The sequence below is a fragment of the Poecile atricapillus genome, chromosome Z, assembly GCF_030490865.1.
Source record: "Poecile atricapillus isolate bPoeAtr1 chromosome Z, bPoeAtr1.hap1, whole genome shotgun sequence".
Lineage (NCBI taxonomy): Eukaryota > Metazoa > Chordata > Aves > Passeriformes > Paridae > Poecile > Poecile atricapillus.
Window position 1 is genome coordinate 53,577,432 of NC_081289.1, and position 16,694 is coordinate 53,594,125.

General features: G+C 36.2%; 1 protein-coding gene across 1 annotated transcript in view; it reads right to left on the reverse strand.

Annotated features, from left to right (window-relative positions):
* Window positions 1-3,158: 3,158 nt before the first annotated feature.
* LOC131573407 (protein FAM3C) overlaps window positions 3,159-16,694 on the reverse strand; it is a 29,994-nt gene continuing 16,458 nt past the window's right edge. The window contains exons 3-10 of the mRNA XM_058827346.1: window positions 15,128-15,232; window positions 13,969-13,998; window positions 13,450-13,573; window positions 8,969-9,027; window positions 7,391-7,441; window positions 6,861-6,945; window positions 4,772-4,898; window positions 3,159-3,754 (exon numbers count right to left, since the gene is read on the reverse strand). Coding sequence (XP_058683329.1) covers window positions 3,665-3,754; window positions 4,772-4,898; window positions 6,861-6,945; window positions 7,391-7,441; window positions 8,969-9,027; window positions 13,450-13,573; window positions 13,969-13,998; window positions 15,128-15,232 — 671 coding nt within the window. The 3' untranslated portion in view covers window positions 3,159-3,664. The remainder of the gene's footprint in view (window positions 3,755-4,771; window positions 4,899-6,860; window positions 6,946-7,390; window positions 7,442-8,968; window positions 9,028-13,449; window positions 13,574-13,968; window positions 13,999-15,127; window positions 15,233-16,694) is intronic.

Consider the following 16,694-nt stretch of genomic DNA (forward strand, 5'->3'; position numbering starts at 1 on the left):
TGATCTCTCTTACCATTCTTCATTTTTTCACCCCCCAGGGAGGCAGGAGCAGGATGTGGCTGAAGCTCAGGTGTTTGTGCCCTGCTGTCCTGTTGCTCAGAGGGTGAGAAGCAGGGTCCCTTGTATCCCTTGTACAGTATCAGGAGCCACTGACACCCCATGGTATCACAGAACAGGTCATGAGCTGTTCTCACACTTTCCTGCTTCAGCCTCAAAGTTCCCATCTAGCCTTACAGGCTTCTTCAAGTTTCTTTAACAGGCCCCTTGGATTAAGGCTAGGCTATTGCCTTACAGCCTTAAAACTGAAGAGGATTTCATCAATAAAAAGCCCTTTGCTCAGTATCCACCTTTGCCATGACCCAAGTCAGTTGGGGGGGCACCGCAGCCCTTTCTATCCTTACACAGGAAAGTCAGTCAGCACTTAGGGTGGCAGTATTATTTCCCCTTCTGAAATTACCCACCTGGCCTCTTACTTTATTAATACACTTATTCTTGAGAAACACTCAGACTGCAGAAAACCCAAACAGTTCAGGAGACATTACATACACATCAAGCATTTAGCAGTCAATTCAATGTTTGAGGAAAGTGCCACAGTAAGACGTGGAAAGCAAAACATGCTGACCAAAATAAAGCTTTTTCCAAACTGGCAACCAGGAAACTAAGGCTGTAAAAGGGTCTGCTTTTTTCCAGAAGGGGGAAAAAAATTGGATCATGAAGGACACTAGGGAAGGTCCAGAGGCATCAAGGCAGAGTCCCTTCAGTTTATTTCTTAGGACTCCTATTAATCCATATAAAGCAGCACTAGTAAAGCAGTTGAGAGCTGTGGTTTACATTGAAGTCATGTTCAGGCGCTTTGAATCTCAGCTGGGTATTCCTTGGTGAAAATTAAGTTGAATCCTTCTTGTGTTCTTCCCCCTCTCTTCTCACAGCTCTGCCTTTTCAGGTAGACATACCTCACAACCTTTTTCTTGCCCTTCCCCTGCTGCTCTGTTCTCAAGTCTGCATGATGTTACAAATGTTCCCATTACCTTACAATGGAAAATATGGATCCTGGAGATTTGTCACACACAGGTATTCACACACCTGTACCTTTGTAACTGATTTCCTATCTCCAGCTGGAGAGCCTAGAACAGTCATCTTTGTGCTTGGCAACTCAAATGAAATGCAGATAGATTACCAGAAAGTCTTGCTAATAAGGTTGAGAGTTCACCTCAGCAGCAGGATACTGTAACTTCCCCACTCAAGGCTGAGCGGGCAGGACCAGATCTTGCAGCAAGTCAAGGAGGCATGATGGTGGAGAAAAGCAAGGAGATCCCGCTTGTGTGGCCATGCCAGTACAATTTCTTATTATTTGGTAAGAGTCTTATTAAATATGAAACCATACGGCTGTGAGGACACTGCTTAAAGAGTAAGAGGAAGATTTCCATCAAAATTGTAAGAATCAAATTATTTAAGATGTGACAAAAATAATTTTACCACATTGTCTTAAAATTCATTGTTTCAAAGTTTTGTTGCAAGTCCAACCTTAAGGGGTTAAGAGACTCATGATGTATTTACTCAACTTGGATTGCTAATAAAGGCACACATTCTTCATTTAATTTTGTAGAGGGAATTTGAACTTTTTAATTTGAAGAAAGATGAAATATTCATTTGCATTCAAAGTCAAAAGAATAAAGACAATTAAGACAAGTGTAGTCCAGGGAAACTACTAATGAAGCCAAATAGTTTCTTCCTCTTAAGACCCTGCTGAGTAACATCAAAATTATTTTGGTATTATTCTGAATAGCAGTGTAGCCAATACAGGCATACACACCAACAGAACTGTTTTTGTGTGAAAACTCCAGGAATTAAACAGTTAGTTTTTCACAACAGGCTTAAGTAATGAAATAGCATTTCAAACTGATTAGAAAAGGGGATTTTACTTCAGTGAAAAAACACATATATTAACACATCCTCCTACACAGGAAAATCTGGAAGGCTTAACAAAAGCACTTTCACTTTTCAAAGTGTCAGGTGCATTTATAGCTAATTTACATTAATACCGAGGGAAACAAACATTATTTAAAAAGCTAGTTAAACATAGAGAACAACTCAGAATCCAGTCTTACTCTGGTATCAGAGAGTATTTATTTTTCTTACAAGATAATTCTCAATATTGCTTGAAACTTTTAGTGCACAGAATTTGACTCAGATAACATCAACAATAATACTATTTCTAATGCCTCTGTGTTAAACTCACTGTGGGCTCCTGAAAAATCCTTTGTGGCTTTTGTCCCACAGTAGTAGCTTGAAGTTTTTGAGAAATATACCAGAATTCATGACACAAAGCTCCAAGAGATTATAGCCAGTTCTGTGTCAGCCCCAGTTTTGTGAATATGGACACAGTCAGCTAGCATGGTATAACTTAGTTTCAGGAAAAGTTCAAGCTGGCCCTACTTAAAAGAAACATGTGTTTAGAAAGAAGGTAAGGTCTTCACACAGCTCTGATATAAGGTAAGAATAAGGCCACTTAAACTTGGTCCTTTTTTTTCCCCATGAAAAAAAGGATGAGGGAAGCATCATCAGTGAAGTTTACACGTCACACATTGCATAACCCAAGACACAATGCTGTCTCTGACATTCCACTGAAGACAAGATTGCCCCGCCGGCTCACGAGAAGTACTGTAGGTGGTGAAGGTGCACAAATGTGTACCCTGAAACAACCCTCACTAGAAGGCACACTGCTTTCTAACAGGCTCTTTGTGATAGGGAATTTGTTCCTGATGTTAGAACTACAAGAGGAAGCTCTTCCATCACGCACATTCACTGCGTGACCAGCCACTGCAGCTGATCAGCCACAGAGAAAATCAATGGGTAAGCAGCGGTACAAAAGCTGCAATAAAAAAAAGAAAAAATCAGCTACAGTACTGCTGCTTAATGTGCCAGTTTCTTTCTATAAAGTAAACACTTTCAAGTTAAGTACAGATTCTTCCAGGCTGCTTTTAAATATCACACATGCTATTTATATATTTACCTTAGTTCATCCCCTAAAGATTGGAAAAAAAATTTCTATTGTGCCTTTCATGGCATATCTGTGTTAAACCATCATGTAAGTCTTCCTTTGCTGATCATTCAGTTTTGATGGGGGACTACAAAATAAATTTTTGGAGCACTTGGTATTAGAATAACCAAATAGATTTAATAAAAATTGATGCTGCCATTAAAAAGGCAGAGGATAAAAAAAAAAAATTAAAGCTCCTTATTAACGTGTTACTAAAATCTACAATATTCCACCAAGTTTACATAGTCACAGCAACATTGCACTGTTAAGAGGACAGTACATTTGTCACAATCTCTTTATTGTCCACATACATAATTTATTAGCCAGTTATCTACAAGTATTATTTACCACAGGCAAACTAAATACTGTGCTTTTAAGAAACCTGCATAGAAATGATTGGATGTTTCTTTTATTTTGGACTTATTTACAAAAAGAATTTCTATGTGTGTTAGCAATAAATAATCCCAATATTCAAAATGTCAGTGCTCATGCACACACTGACAAGATGGCTGCATGCTTTAAAAAAAAATTTTACAGTACAGTCTCCTTCATAGCCCTCTCTCTCTAATAATAGCAGAAAGTGCATTTTCTTCCATATTGTTTTTCCTTTTCTTCTGTTTTCATTTACTCTTGCTTCTGAGGGATACAGCCTTCCATCTCAACAACTTCTGGCCAGCCTTCGTACTTGTTTGTGTCCTTGTTATTCTTTATATGCTACAAACGGAAAATATCAATCTGCCGTTAACGTGAAGTCATTTATCCTTTTGCTTTAACTCAAAGCTTTAAGACATACTTATTTTCAGGCCATGAACAATGAAAAATCATCATTATTAACTTCTTGTACTTTAAATCAAATATAACAATCTGTAAGTATTCGCCATTTAAAGTAACTTGCTCAGACCAGTGTATGGTAAAAAGTTAAGCCATATGGGGAAAACATTTTTAAATTTTATTATAGATGTTTGCTTTGGAAGAGAGAAGCAAGGAAAATTAATGCATTAAAGCATGAACCACTAGGTAAAAATAAATAAGGATTCTAAATTTACAAGGCAATGAAAACAAATAGTGAGATTTGGATGAACATTTTATTTGTCCACCAAACAACCATCTACAGTCAGGTAAGACCTTATTGCCTCCAAGAGTCTGCCACTGTTTCTGCACTTAGTTTCTCCTCCCTTACAAAGCTGGCAGAAGAAAACACATCTTCCTTACTCTGCTACTACAGAGCTACTTTTACCAGTAATTAAAGGCAACATTGACACATGCTGAATTCTAACAGCTAAAATATGGGAATATATTCTATTTCACAAATTTTGCAATGGCAGCAATTTGAGAGAAGAGCAACGGTAACACCTGAGAGCTGGGAACACCAACAACTTAACTACCCACTTATCTCATGGAAGTTCAGTGTTCTTAGTGCATCTAAAATACAACTCGGGCAGAAAGCTTTGAATTCCTCAGTTTAACTTTATTCATTAAAAGGATGAATAATCTAGTTACTGGCATAGTAAGATCTACACCATTTAAGATTTTTTTTCCTTATTTATGAGTCACCAAAGAATTTTTTTTGGTATGTTTAAGAGGAGGACAATATTTAAGGAGAAAACCTGAAAACAACACTGTGTGCCGGTACTGCAGTAGATAGCCATCTTGAAGAAATGCATTTATAAAACATGCTATGCCTCTATTAATGCAGGCTCTTAAATTACAGGAAATTACAGAATCACAAACCTGTTCAAATGGACTTTTAGTCTTAATTCCTTTACCACCACAGAAGACCCAGTTGTCTCTGAAGCCAAGGTTAGTAATGGATGTGCTTCCCAATTCTGCGATCAGTTTCCGTGCTTCCTCATTAAGCCTTGAAAAAGCCAGAGAAGTTTGTATGTAAATAAAATACATTAGCCCCTAGAGCTTTCACTGCTCAGTGCACCTGATCTTACTTAACATACTTTTATATATTTTAAGTCAGTCAATATTGGGCAAGATCTATCTTTCAGAATCAGGTAAGGTTAGTTCTGAAATCACCTGATACAACGAGCGCTGCTCTTTCATACTATAATGTCAAGGAACCAGGATATAAAGCTATCACTACACCAACAACAGCCAAGAACCCTCTCCTGTGAGAATTTATACATCTCAAGTTCTGTTAGCAGTTCTCCAAGCAACTAAAAAAGTCAGCCTTTAAAGCAAACATTGTTTGCAGGCTCAAGCTGAAGTCTAGATAAAGTAAAAGCTATTTTAGATTAGAAGAATGAAATGAGTATCTGAAGTAAGTTCTCATATGCTTGGGGCAGTTGATTGAAAATCCAGAATGCTGCCTCACAGCATGGTTCAGTGTCTGTAAACCCAAGTAGGATAATTTTAGTATCGAAAGGAACAGTTCTGTAGGATGAGATATCATTCCAAAATCTCCAAATAGAAGCTCTTTATTTCTTCAATTTACTAAATATGCCTGATTACCAAACAGGACACAAAACTTCTGATTACTACCACCTATTGAGATATAGATGTATGACTCACTATAGGCAAAATTATGAAAATAATTAAATACTGTGGAAGTTATTTGCCCAACACATAATCCAACTTTTTCAAGCATTAGGACAGCTTGATTATTTGCAATTTTGTTTCTAAGACCTGGCATTTATATTTACTATCAGCTACCAATGTTAGTTGTAGTATTGTCAGTAAGCAGTAGTTCCTGGCTGTTAGCATGACAAGGCCAAATACAACTTCTTGTTTAGCTGTATTCTATCTACATACAAATTTGCAAAAACATCAGCTTTAACATGATTACTGAAGCAAAACTAACCCTACTTATCTAAAATGTCAAAGAAGAAAGGGAAGAAAGTAAAATGTAAAGTAAAAAAACAAGTGAATAGAACAACAGAGATTGATCCAATCTTGGCTAAAACCCCAGTAAATTGGTTTCTTCTTTCCTAAAAGCAGTGGATGCAAACACACACTGTTTACTGTGAAGATTCCACACTGCAAAGTCAGGACTTAGTCACAGGGAGGCTGCTTCTGTATCAAAAATACTGACAAGTTGTACATAACAAATTGAACCAAAAGAGAACAAAAAATGTATAGACTACATTAACAAAAAAAGTTAATTAGTAAAAAAACAGAGGAAAAGGAAAGAAGTTTCAATTTTCACTGTGAAAGACAATCCTTTGTACAGAATGACTTAAGGGAATAGATTATACTACATATTCCACAGTGATTTTAGTATCTATTGAAACTGACCCAAGTTGTGAAAGTTGGAAGACAATGCTTCAAGAGATCTGAACTCTCTTAGACTACATCTAGATTAATAAATTGAATAGCTTTAGGGTGGAACAGTAAAACACTGAGGCAAAAAAAAATATAAGGCTCACACTAGTAACCTCTGTGACTTTAAATGTAAGAATACAGGCAAGGCTTGTTGGGAATGGTCTCTGCCATCCTGTAACCACCAATCTCTGTCTTGGAGATGATCTGAAGAAAGACAGAACAGACACTTTCCACCACAGTATGTTCTCATAATCATGTTCTTGTGTCTGGACCTATCTGAATTTACTAGCCTAAGACAGAATGAGCTGTCAGTAATAGAAAAATCAGCATACCTGTACCTGCTTAGTTTTAGTTTGATTTTTGTTGTGCCCAAATCACATCTGCATTATTAAACTAGTGAACTGAAAGTATAGTTCCAAATCTGTCACCTTGGAAGAACAAAATCTTATTAAAAGTCCTTGTGTGATAATTTTTTTTTAATGTATATTTAATGTATAAAACAGCATGTAAAAGTTAAAGCAATATTTGCTGTTTAAAATCAATTACATACTTGGTTGCACCATCATCATATGTTGCCATTAACACAATCGTTCCATCCTGGATGGTCTTCAGAAATTCAATAAGTGGTGCCACATCTGAAAAGAAAGAGAACATAGAACTGTTTAATAACAAGCAATAATTCAGTATTTAAACACCTGCAAAGATATTACTTTTAAGAATATTTGTAAAGATAATATTTATATACATAAATATATATAATACTTGTATATATATCTTTATTATAAGACACGGAGTGAGAGAAAGCTAAAATGCATCAGAGAACTCTTATTTTATAAAAGGATTGTGTAAAGGCATAACTACTAATGAGAACTACTCTGGAGAACAAGTCTGATTAACCACACCATTCCCTCCCATCTCAACTACTTGTGTTTCTTTAAAGTTGCACTCTTCTCACAATTTCAAAGGTAGAGGTGAAGCACTCCCTTAACTATCACCTTAAATCAGCAAATGGAGTCTGGACAAGAAGGAAGAAAAAAGGTACGTTTGTTGTTTCTCTCTGACCAGTGTAATTGCACCTACCTCCTCCCCACATGTCAAAGAACTTAGTATCCAGTAATTCTCCTGTTTTACCTGAAGAAAAAGAGAAAAAGAAACATTTGGTGCCATCAAATATAGCCAAAATTATTTTACAGATAACATGCCCGACTTCTCTTACACTTTCAGAGAAAATGCTGCAGAATACATTAGAAAAATTAATTATGGTAAATTTTCTTTTATGGAAACAGCATAGTGGGTTGTGAAAAAGTGCAGGAAAAGGTATGAGGAAAAAAGTGGGAAGATCCACGGAAGTGTTGGAGTCCAGGCCAGATGTAGTTTTAAGCAACCTGGTCTATTGCAAGGTGTTGGGGGGTTGAAACTGGGTGATCTCAAAGGTCCCTTCAAGTACAGATCATTTATGCCAAAATTGATTTTGCATCAAAATCACTTTGCTAGAAGTAGAATCTAAAATAAATGGTAACACCCACAGGCTCTAAAACCAACAAAGAATGTTCAGTTCATATATCTGCCTTCTTTTAAAGACAGTTTTGCAAAAATAGACAGTACAGCCTTAGACTGCCTTTTGTGCCACATGGAAAGTCAGAAAGATTAAAATTAGACTGCATGTTTTGCTATAGACTGGAAATTTTAAGTAGACTTAAACATCCAGAATAAATAGAAAAAAATGGACAATATAGTATATCTCATTACCTTTTTTTATTATGCTGTCTACAAAGGAGTATTTGATGAAAGGTGGAGTATATTTTAATATATACATTTATTTAAAGTTTGGAAGACAGAGAGAAAGACTGGATCTATAAAATACAAAGATAGGTATTTTGGTTTTGAAAAGATTGAGACAATTTAGGAAAGCAACACAGGATTAGGAAGTATTGTTCAAGTTATGTTTTAAATTATGAAAATTGGAGTACAATCCACAAATAACAAGAATTTATGTTATGCAGTGAAATGACAAAATGCTATCTCAGTTCTACAAGGAATCGTTTACCAACACATTAAAGACAAATTTGCCAGTGCTGACATTCAGTTCAGCTTTCAAGGTAACACAGAGTTAAACTTGTTTGGTTTTAATGAAAATTACAAACCCTGAACACAATTGCCTAATATGATGTATTTACAGACAAGATCTATGGACCAAATATTCTGATTCAAGTGAGGAAATAATGAACTGGTCTTTCTGTGTAGTCACAAAACTATTAAAGATGCCGAAGAAGTTTCACTGAAAACAGAACAACAGAAGAATACAGTCTACAGTTTAATTAGTGGTGGCAACACACAAGGCCAAGAGAAGTAGCATGCATCTCATGTCTTTTTCCATTTTTCTGTGCATTAAGAATTTACATGATATATCAAGAAGGCAGTCACCACAGCATTCCACATTACTATTTTTATAACCCATTTTTAGAAGCAAAAATGCACTGGGTTTTCTGCTTTGTAACAAGGTGTCAGTGCCAATACCTGACATGATCTCAGTATAAATAAGCTGAATACTTCCTTTTCTCCTTGGTGCTTGCCTTTCACCATCGAATAGTATTTCACCTTAAATTTTAGAAACAATTTGAAAATGAAGACAATCTGCCCACTTAAAATGTCACTTACCATTGACCAAGGCCATATTTATTCCTCTGCCAACATTATTTTTTACTCCACTCATTAAACTGCAACAAAATAAATATTTTTATTTTTAATAGGGCAATCTTCAATCTTCTTCAGATTGAAATATTTCTGGTTTTTAAATAGGACTGAGTTCTAAGAGATACATAGTTAAAAGACTGCATGTTCACAAGTATTTAAATGAAGCAAAATCTCCTTGAACTAATCTATGTTCTTAAAGCACTGCAGAATTTAGAATAATACATCAAGTATCACCAGCTGTATTGATTTTATTTGATTACTTAATCATGGTTTCAAAGTATGTCTGTATATTAAAATTGCTACAAAACTAGTGTTATTTATGTAGTTATGTTATTAGTGCTTTAAAAAATAACCAAATATTAATTTGCGGAGCTCAGCATCACATAACCAACATTTTAAGCTTTTTTTTTTTGCAAGAACACAATGAAGAAAAATGTGTCAATGAGTTTAAAAGCTACCTGAACAGAAGCATTTAAAATTCACATTAAGAAACAAGAAAGGCAAAGCACTTAGATTACACATAACAGGAAACCTAACTGTAAGAAAAATAGCGCAGTGATGGGACTTTAGCAAAAGTTGCATGCAATGTTGGACTAAAATCCCAAAACCATGTCAGAATCCATGACAGTAATTTATTAAGCAAACTCAAGAGGGGCAAAGAGGCTGAAGAGTCCCATTGTGAAATGGAAGCCCTTCAGAGTGGTAAAGAGGAGGAAACAGGAATGTTAAGATTTAGAGAGGATGCTGTGCTGCCTTAGACCATGGTGGCTGTACCACTCCAGTGAGAGAAAGCTTCCAGACCTGCCTCACTGGCAGTTCACACAGTGTGAAGAACTCTGATCTGCCTTCAGGCCCCAAATATCCCTCAATTAACAAGCTAGGGTTAAAAGAGGTAACAAACAGGACAAACAGTTGGAACAATTACATAATTTAAGATAATGAAGAAGCCTTCAGCAGAGATTAAAGAAAGCATCTCAGCAAGAGCAGAGGTGCACACGTCCTTAGTTACAAACACTCTAAAAAATGTTTTAATTTCATCCTGACCAGGATCTCTTTAACCTCCCTAGCTGGCTTTAGGAAGGGGCTGCACACGTGTACAATCCTGTTACATTCTAAACTTTTTTTACGTTTCTTCTACAGCAATACAATTTTCCGGTCATGTCTGAACACCTGTTCTCAGCAATGCATCCTTACACACACAGCTTCCACACCAGCTCTCTTATGCCAACTTCTTAGTGACAGGCTAGAAACAAGAAATGGTCTATCATGGAAGTATGTCCAAAATCTTCCTCTCTGGTGCTATCTTTTGCACCCAGGATGAAGAGAGAAGCTAAAATTTAGAGGAATGACAAATTGAATAGACAAGTATCAGAAACAGATTCATTATTCAGAGAGGCTGTGAAAGACCACCAGATAAGGGCACCTCTTGGCAGAGTGAATTTAAAAGGTTTTAAAGAACTAGTAATCAGAGATGATCAAATTCATATTCTTCTGTTAGTCCCTTAAATTATACTATCTGCCAAAAACTGTGATTTATATTAAAACTCTAATTCAGTAATTTCTGAAAGAAAATACTTGAAATTTTCTGCTGAAATTCACAATTTAATTCTACTTAGTAGGGAACTCCAGAAGTATTTTAGCTACTAGAGGATCAATTCTGCTCTGATCATGTGATTTGCACGTCATGTCTGAACATTCTAAACAAGAAAAACATGGCAAATAAAGATTGGAACATAAATTAATAAGGGCAGTGAAGTTCTGAACCCATTCTTTTCCTCCTGTAAAATTTAGTGGGCATTTAATTTACCAAAAAGAATAATAACTTCCTTTTATTTTAACTACAAAATTCTCTGTAAATAAGTACCAGTAGAAAAATATCTAATACTGAGGTGACTAGACACTGAAACTCCACATTTTCAGTATCTAGTTATAGACATATATTAAAAAGTTATAATGGATTCAGATATCAAAACCTGCAACTATGAATCCAAGAATTACTAGTTACTAAAGGAATGCAGTACAACATTCTACCATTGGGTTTACTGTGGCACAATCAAGCAACTGGCATCATACTAAAGTAGAACTCCATGGAGAAGTTGCTGGTAAGGAAGTAAATACAGCCCCCTCTAAAAAGCCCATGAAGTAGCAACTACAATATTTAATATTTTGATGATGCGTCCAGCATGTTTTTACTAATTCAGATTATGGCCTCCCAATACAGAATAAGGCTATAACTGAACTTGTATACAGCAGAAATCCTGTTTCACATTAAAATATGTATATAATAAAGAAAAATTGACAAATTATTTGCATTCTGAATAGTATCAGCAACTTTAGTGCTTTCATACATCAAGTGACATCCCTACACTTAATACAAAGGAAAAATACTCTAGATATCATTCACAAATTAAGAAAACTCATTCCTGATGTCCTGTCTTGGAAGTATGAAGAACACAAAGTAATCAGAAAAACCTTTTTGCAGGTATGAGTTCAAAATATAAAAAAAGCTACTCAAGAGGAAACTATATTCTTTCAGAGCTCAGATATATTACTTTATACACTTGAGACAGCTTGTGCATCATCACAAACACAACAGGCTGCAATGCAACAGCTTCTCACAGGAGGGCAGCCCTTCATCAGTTTTAGAATTCTTCCAAGAATTTAGTCAACAAGTTGAGAGCTTTTGAAAGAGAAAGAAAACCTCTTTTGAGCAAAGCAGGAGATCATATAAAATCAATCAGAAAAGTTGAATGATTTGACAGTTAGGTTTCACAGACATGACCAGTTCTCCTCTGAAGGAATTCAGAAATATGCTTGCCAAGGAAAGCTGGATTATAGAATCCAATAGCTGTGAATTGAAGTGCCTGCTTAGAGGACTTTTTACAGCAACAACTTTTTACATCACTTTCTTTAGCAAAATATCTAGTAGAGGATTTTCTCTTTTTTGGACAGAAATAACAAAACTCTTCTTGGTTAATCAGTCGGCAAGACATTAAAACAAAAAAAAAGTCAAAAATCCCAAACAAAACAACCTGACAATCCTGAAATTAAAATATATTACCTGAATTCTCAACTTTTAATCATCAAATCAGCTTAAGTCTTCACAGATATTAAGCTTCCTATATTAAGCAACCAGAATGAGACAGTGGCATGTTTTGTAACCCCAGCAGAAATACCATGCTGAGAGATTAGATTAGCCTGCCCAAGGTCACCAAGCAAGTCCCCAGTGAGAATGGAAAGCAGAAGGAGCAGCCTGCAGTTGGTAGCTGCCAAGGTGAGCTCACGTGCTCCCCAACAACACCAGGTGCTCTGCTGCAAACTGACTCCCACACAAGTGAGCTAAGCCAGCCTTACACAGGAATGCTGCTTGGTGCTAGATACAGGCTTCTCTAAGATCACTTGAGACTAGTCTCACAGCTGTTAGACAGTAAAGTGATGGAAAATGTTGCCAATACATTTTTTTCTCTTCTACATGAATTATGCTATTTAATATGTGGGGTTCTGTTGTTCACAGCCAAGTTGCCATTGGCTCTAGAATTCATTAGCACCAGCTGCTGTATGTGCTATCTGTACTAATATAGAGTGAGCTGAGAAACAGATAAAATGGAGAAGCTTAAGTGGAAGGCAAAAGCATTAAGTGTGACTGATACTAAAAAAACCAACTCCTTTCAGCAACATCATGTCTTTTCTGATATGTTACCTGCAAAATCAAGTGGATAAATTATGAAATAGGAAGCTTCACACTCTGGGTAACAATAAGCAGGAACAACATAAGAGGAAAAACACATGTAAAAATAAATACTAATATTGCCATTATGGGAATTACTGAAAAGTACTCAGTTAAATATTTTATGCACAGTACTATTGATAATACTGTGTCAAAAGCATTAATAAAAAGAGGACTTAAAACCAAACCGTCTCAATCATTTGTTTTCCTCATTTCAAAATTATTTAAAGTTTATTAACTTTAGTTACCATCAGCACAGTTAAATAACTACCGATCATTAAAATATTATTTTCCTTTTTGAAGGCAACCTTAGAAGAAAAGTAGAAAATATGTTCTGACATTGGTACAGACAAAATATAGTTTAAAAGATTACTTGCAAAGACAATACAATTATTCACTGAATTACTGTTAGAGGCACAAGGACAACTTACTTAGAGACAAGTGTGCATCTGACTTGACAAAATCTAACTAACCCTTAAGTCTGAAAACCTGAAACAAAGTGCAAGCTATCTCACATGTATTAATATAACATACATTTGTTCATTAACTGGCATAGCATTAAGTGTGCTTCATCAGAGATAAGGTTATAACGCAATGTGACCTTTCCACGGAGCCAAACTGTTTACAAAAAAACCCTATTTTAAACTGCTGATTTTGTGTGCAAAGTGATCTAAGTATTTGAAAGAGACACTTAAAAGCAACAGGTAAAAATACTTACACATTATCCTCTACACAAATTTTAGGTCCAACTACATTCGCTGCTCCACTTGACATTTTGAATGCAAAATGCTTTTCAGGACAAGCTTTAGAGATTCCACACTTGTATCTTGGAGGTTTTGTAGCTTTCAAAAAGAAACAAACCAAGATTTTAGAGAACACCAGAGGTAGGCTAACTGACAAATCTATTCTGAAGGAATTCAAGGAAGAGAGCAAACACAAATACTATTGCATCTGTAGTTACACAGCAGTTTAAAATACTCTAAGTTCCTGAAGCACTTCATTACTCCAACTTCTTGTTGTCACCCTGCTGCTTGTTCTGGCAATGTCATCAAAAGCCACAAGCCAAAACTACAAAACAGACTTTACCAGAAATTTAGGGAAATCAGGAGAAGAGGAAAATTAGTTTCTGATTGCATTTGAAGTGTAATTAAGACTTTCTTAAATATGAAAATTCATCAGTCTTTCTGTTATTAGTAAAAGCAAGTCACAGCAGTAATACATGTCTATGAATACTCACAGCGTGCAGCTGCATCCAATGCTGATCTAGCTAAAATGAAAAAAGAAAGTTTTAACAAGATGTTACTATTAAAATGTCATCTGCTAAATCATATCCCTATAAATGTAAAATCTTTCTGTACCCCTACAAAAACAGGCTGGTTGAAATGAAGTATCAAACACACCTGAATATTATGCTCCAATAAAAAACAACTTTTATGCATTAGCAGAATGAAAGTGATTAGGAATCCAGTTCAGAAGTACTGCTTTAATTTATGGCTCCTTGAGAGTCATGGAGTCCAAAACCCACAGATATCCAAAAATCTCTGAAAATTTATGGAGTTCAGGGCATTGAAGTGAAATTAATTCCCTCCTTACATTTCACTGGGATGGGGTTCCTTTCACCTAAACTGGAAGCCTGCAGCTCAGGTGTATTTCAACCCAGCCATTCCTGACACCCTTTCCTGAGACATGAAGAGACACAGGAGCCCCCATCATGCACACATCTAGATGACACCTCTGTCTCTTCAATAATTACTAAAGATGTCTCTGCTGACTGGTTTGGATGGCAGCTCACACTGCAGTAATCCAGAGTTAAAGAGCACAAACTCCACCCATGTACTGACCATTGTTTGGGGGTTTTCTGGTAATAAAAAGCACCTTGAAAGAAAATTCTGGTTCAAAATAGACTGAAATTTGAGACACCTCAACTGCTAATCTTTTTCTGCATAGGACACCTGGGCACAGCTGGAATGTTTTGATTACTGTACCTTCAATTAAACATGGCAGCATATCTGCACAACAGAAAAAGCCCCCCCCAAAATAAATTCTAAATCTCTTTATCAGTAGTAAGGCAGAGCACAGATTTCCAGCAACATGGTTCAAGTCACCTGATTTATTACTCTACACTAAGAATGCATTTCCAGTAAACAAAAAAAAAAGCAGGTAAAATTATATCTCCTTGGCAGATAGAATCAAACTGATTAAGAGAGTAGGTTAAATATTTCATACAGAAAATAAATTAATACATATATTATATACAAAAAATAACAAGCACACATATTAAGGATAAAGACAGTATTCTTAAGTTGAAGAGCCTAAGGCAAAACTAATACGATATTCTAGATAAAGGCTCAAGTAAATATTAATAAATGTCCAGACAAAACAAAGCCACCACTTACCAAATATGTGTCCTAAGTTTGCATCCATTTTTATTTCAAACACTTGAGATATGACATAAAACGTCAATAAAAATATTGCTATGACTACTACCAACTTTGCAGCACCTGTCAAGAAACAGAAAGAAGTTTCAAAAAAATTATCTGCAAATGGTAACACTGGTTTACCAAAATTAGCAACATGAGAAACGTGTATCAGATTACATTCTGGGGAACTCAGGAACAGGATGATCATTTGTAGGCCTAGTAAACAGAGTAAGTCTGAAAAAAAGGATGGCTATTATGGATGGATATTGTAACATAGGATGGGTATTAGAATGTAGGATATAACTGCACCAGTCCTTCAGGTTATCATAGTGAATGCACTCTGCTCTTAACTTTCTCTACCTTCATGCGTGTCTGACACCATAGTACACCAACTTATCTCCGCAGCCAGGAGAAACCAGACTTCCATGAAAATCCAGCTTAACCAAATGAACTAAGATGATCTACCTAGCGATCGTCCAAAGGCAAAATTCCCACTTTCCCCATTCCACTTCCCTCCTCTTAGCCAGGAGTACCTGGCTCCTCACTGTTCACAAATACTGTGCTTCCCCCTGCCCTCAAGTTGAGCTACCCCTGTATTAATATATGGCCCAGACTGAGGGATTAGGGATCTAAGGTTTATATAGGTTTATATGCTGTAGCTTGGCTACTATAGTCAGTCAGCTGGACATTAAAAAAAAACCAACCAAACAACAACAAAACACCAAAATCAAACCACCAGCCAACCAGAAACAAGCATTCTCACTTAAGAAAAAGTGAGACTTCTTTCAAAAAGCAAGTTTGATGACTCAAAGGCTATTTTAAAATAAGTACCTCTCCTGTCCCCCATTTAACATACTGAAGGAGGCAGCTCTAAGTTTTACAAGGCTAAGTTCCTGCAGTGCTGAGTGGCCAATGGGAGAAGAACTTCCTGGGAGAAGAGCTGCAACCACACAACCACAGCAACCTACATCTGAAATGGAAATGTACCTGATATTGCCACAAATCTCACCATTTTTTAGCATAATTTGCAATACATTTTTACAGAATACTCCACTCTTAACTGACTGCAAAATACTGACTAAAAAGTACTGACTGAGAGTACGAGTCATGTGAGGAGGCATCTGATCAACATTCTGCCTTCCTATCTCACTGCAGTATGTCAAACTGGTTGGAAGAATCAACCTGAAAGCATGCTCTTTTTTCTCAGATTGCCAGCCAAACCCTTTAGGAAAAACCAAACTTATATACTCCTGCAGATCTCAGACTGCTGCTGTGATGGGCTGCTCAGAAAAACTTAAAATAGACAGATTACTCAGCCTTCAGAAGGATGAGAGATGCTAATCAATCCTCCCAAAAGGCTAAAAAAAGATAAGGGGATAGAAAAAGAAAAGAAAGATGAAGAAAGATACAAGGGTTTTTTGCTTGTAGTTTGGTCTTTTTTCCTGTGTGAGCACATACATATTATGATGTAAGAAAACACAGGTGCAAACCTAGTTTAAAAATATTATACTGGAACTCCAAAGATCACTGCACTGGAAAGGAA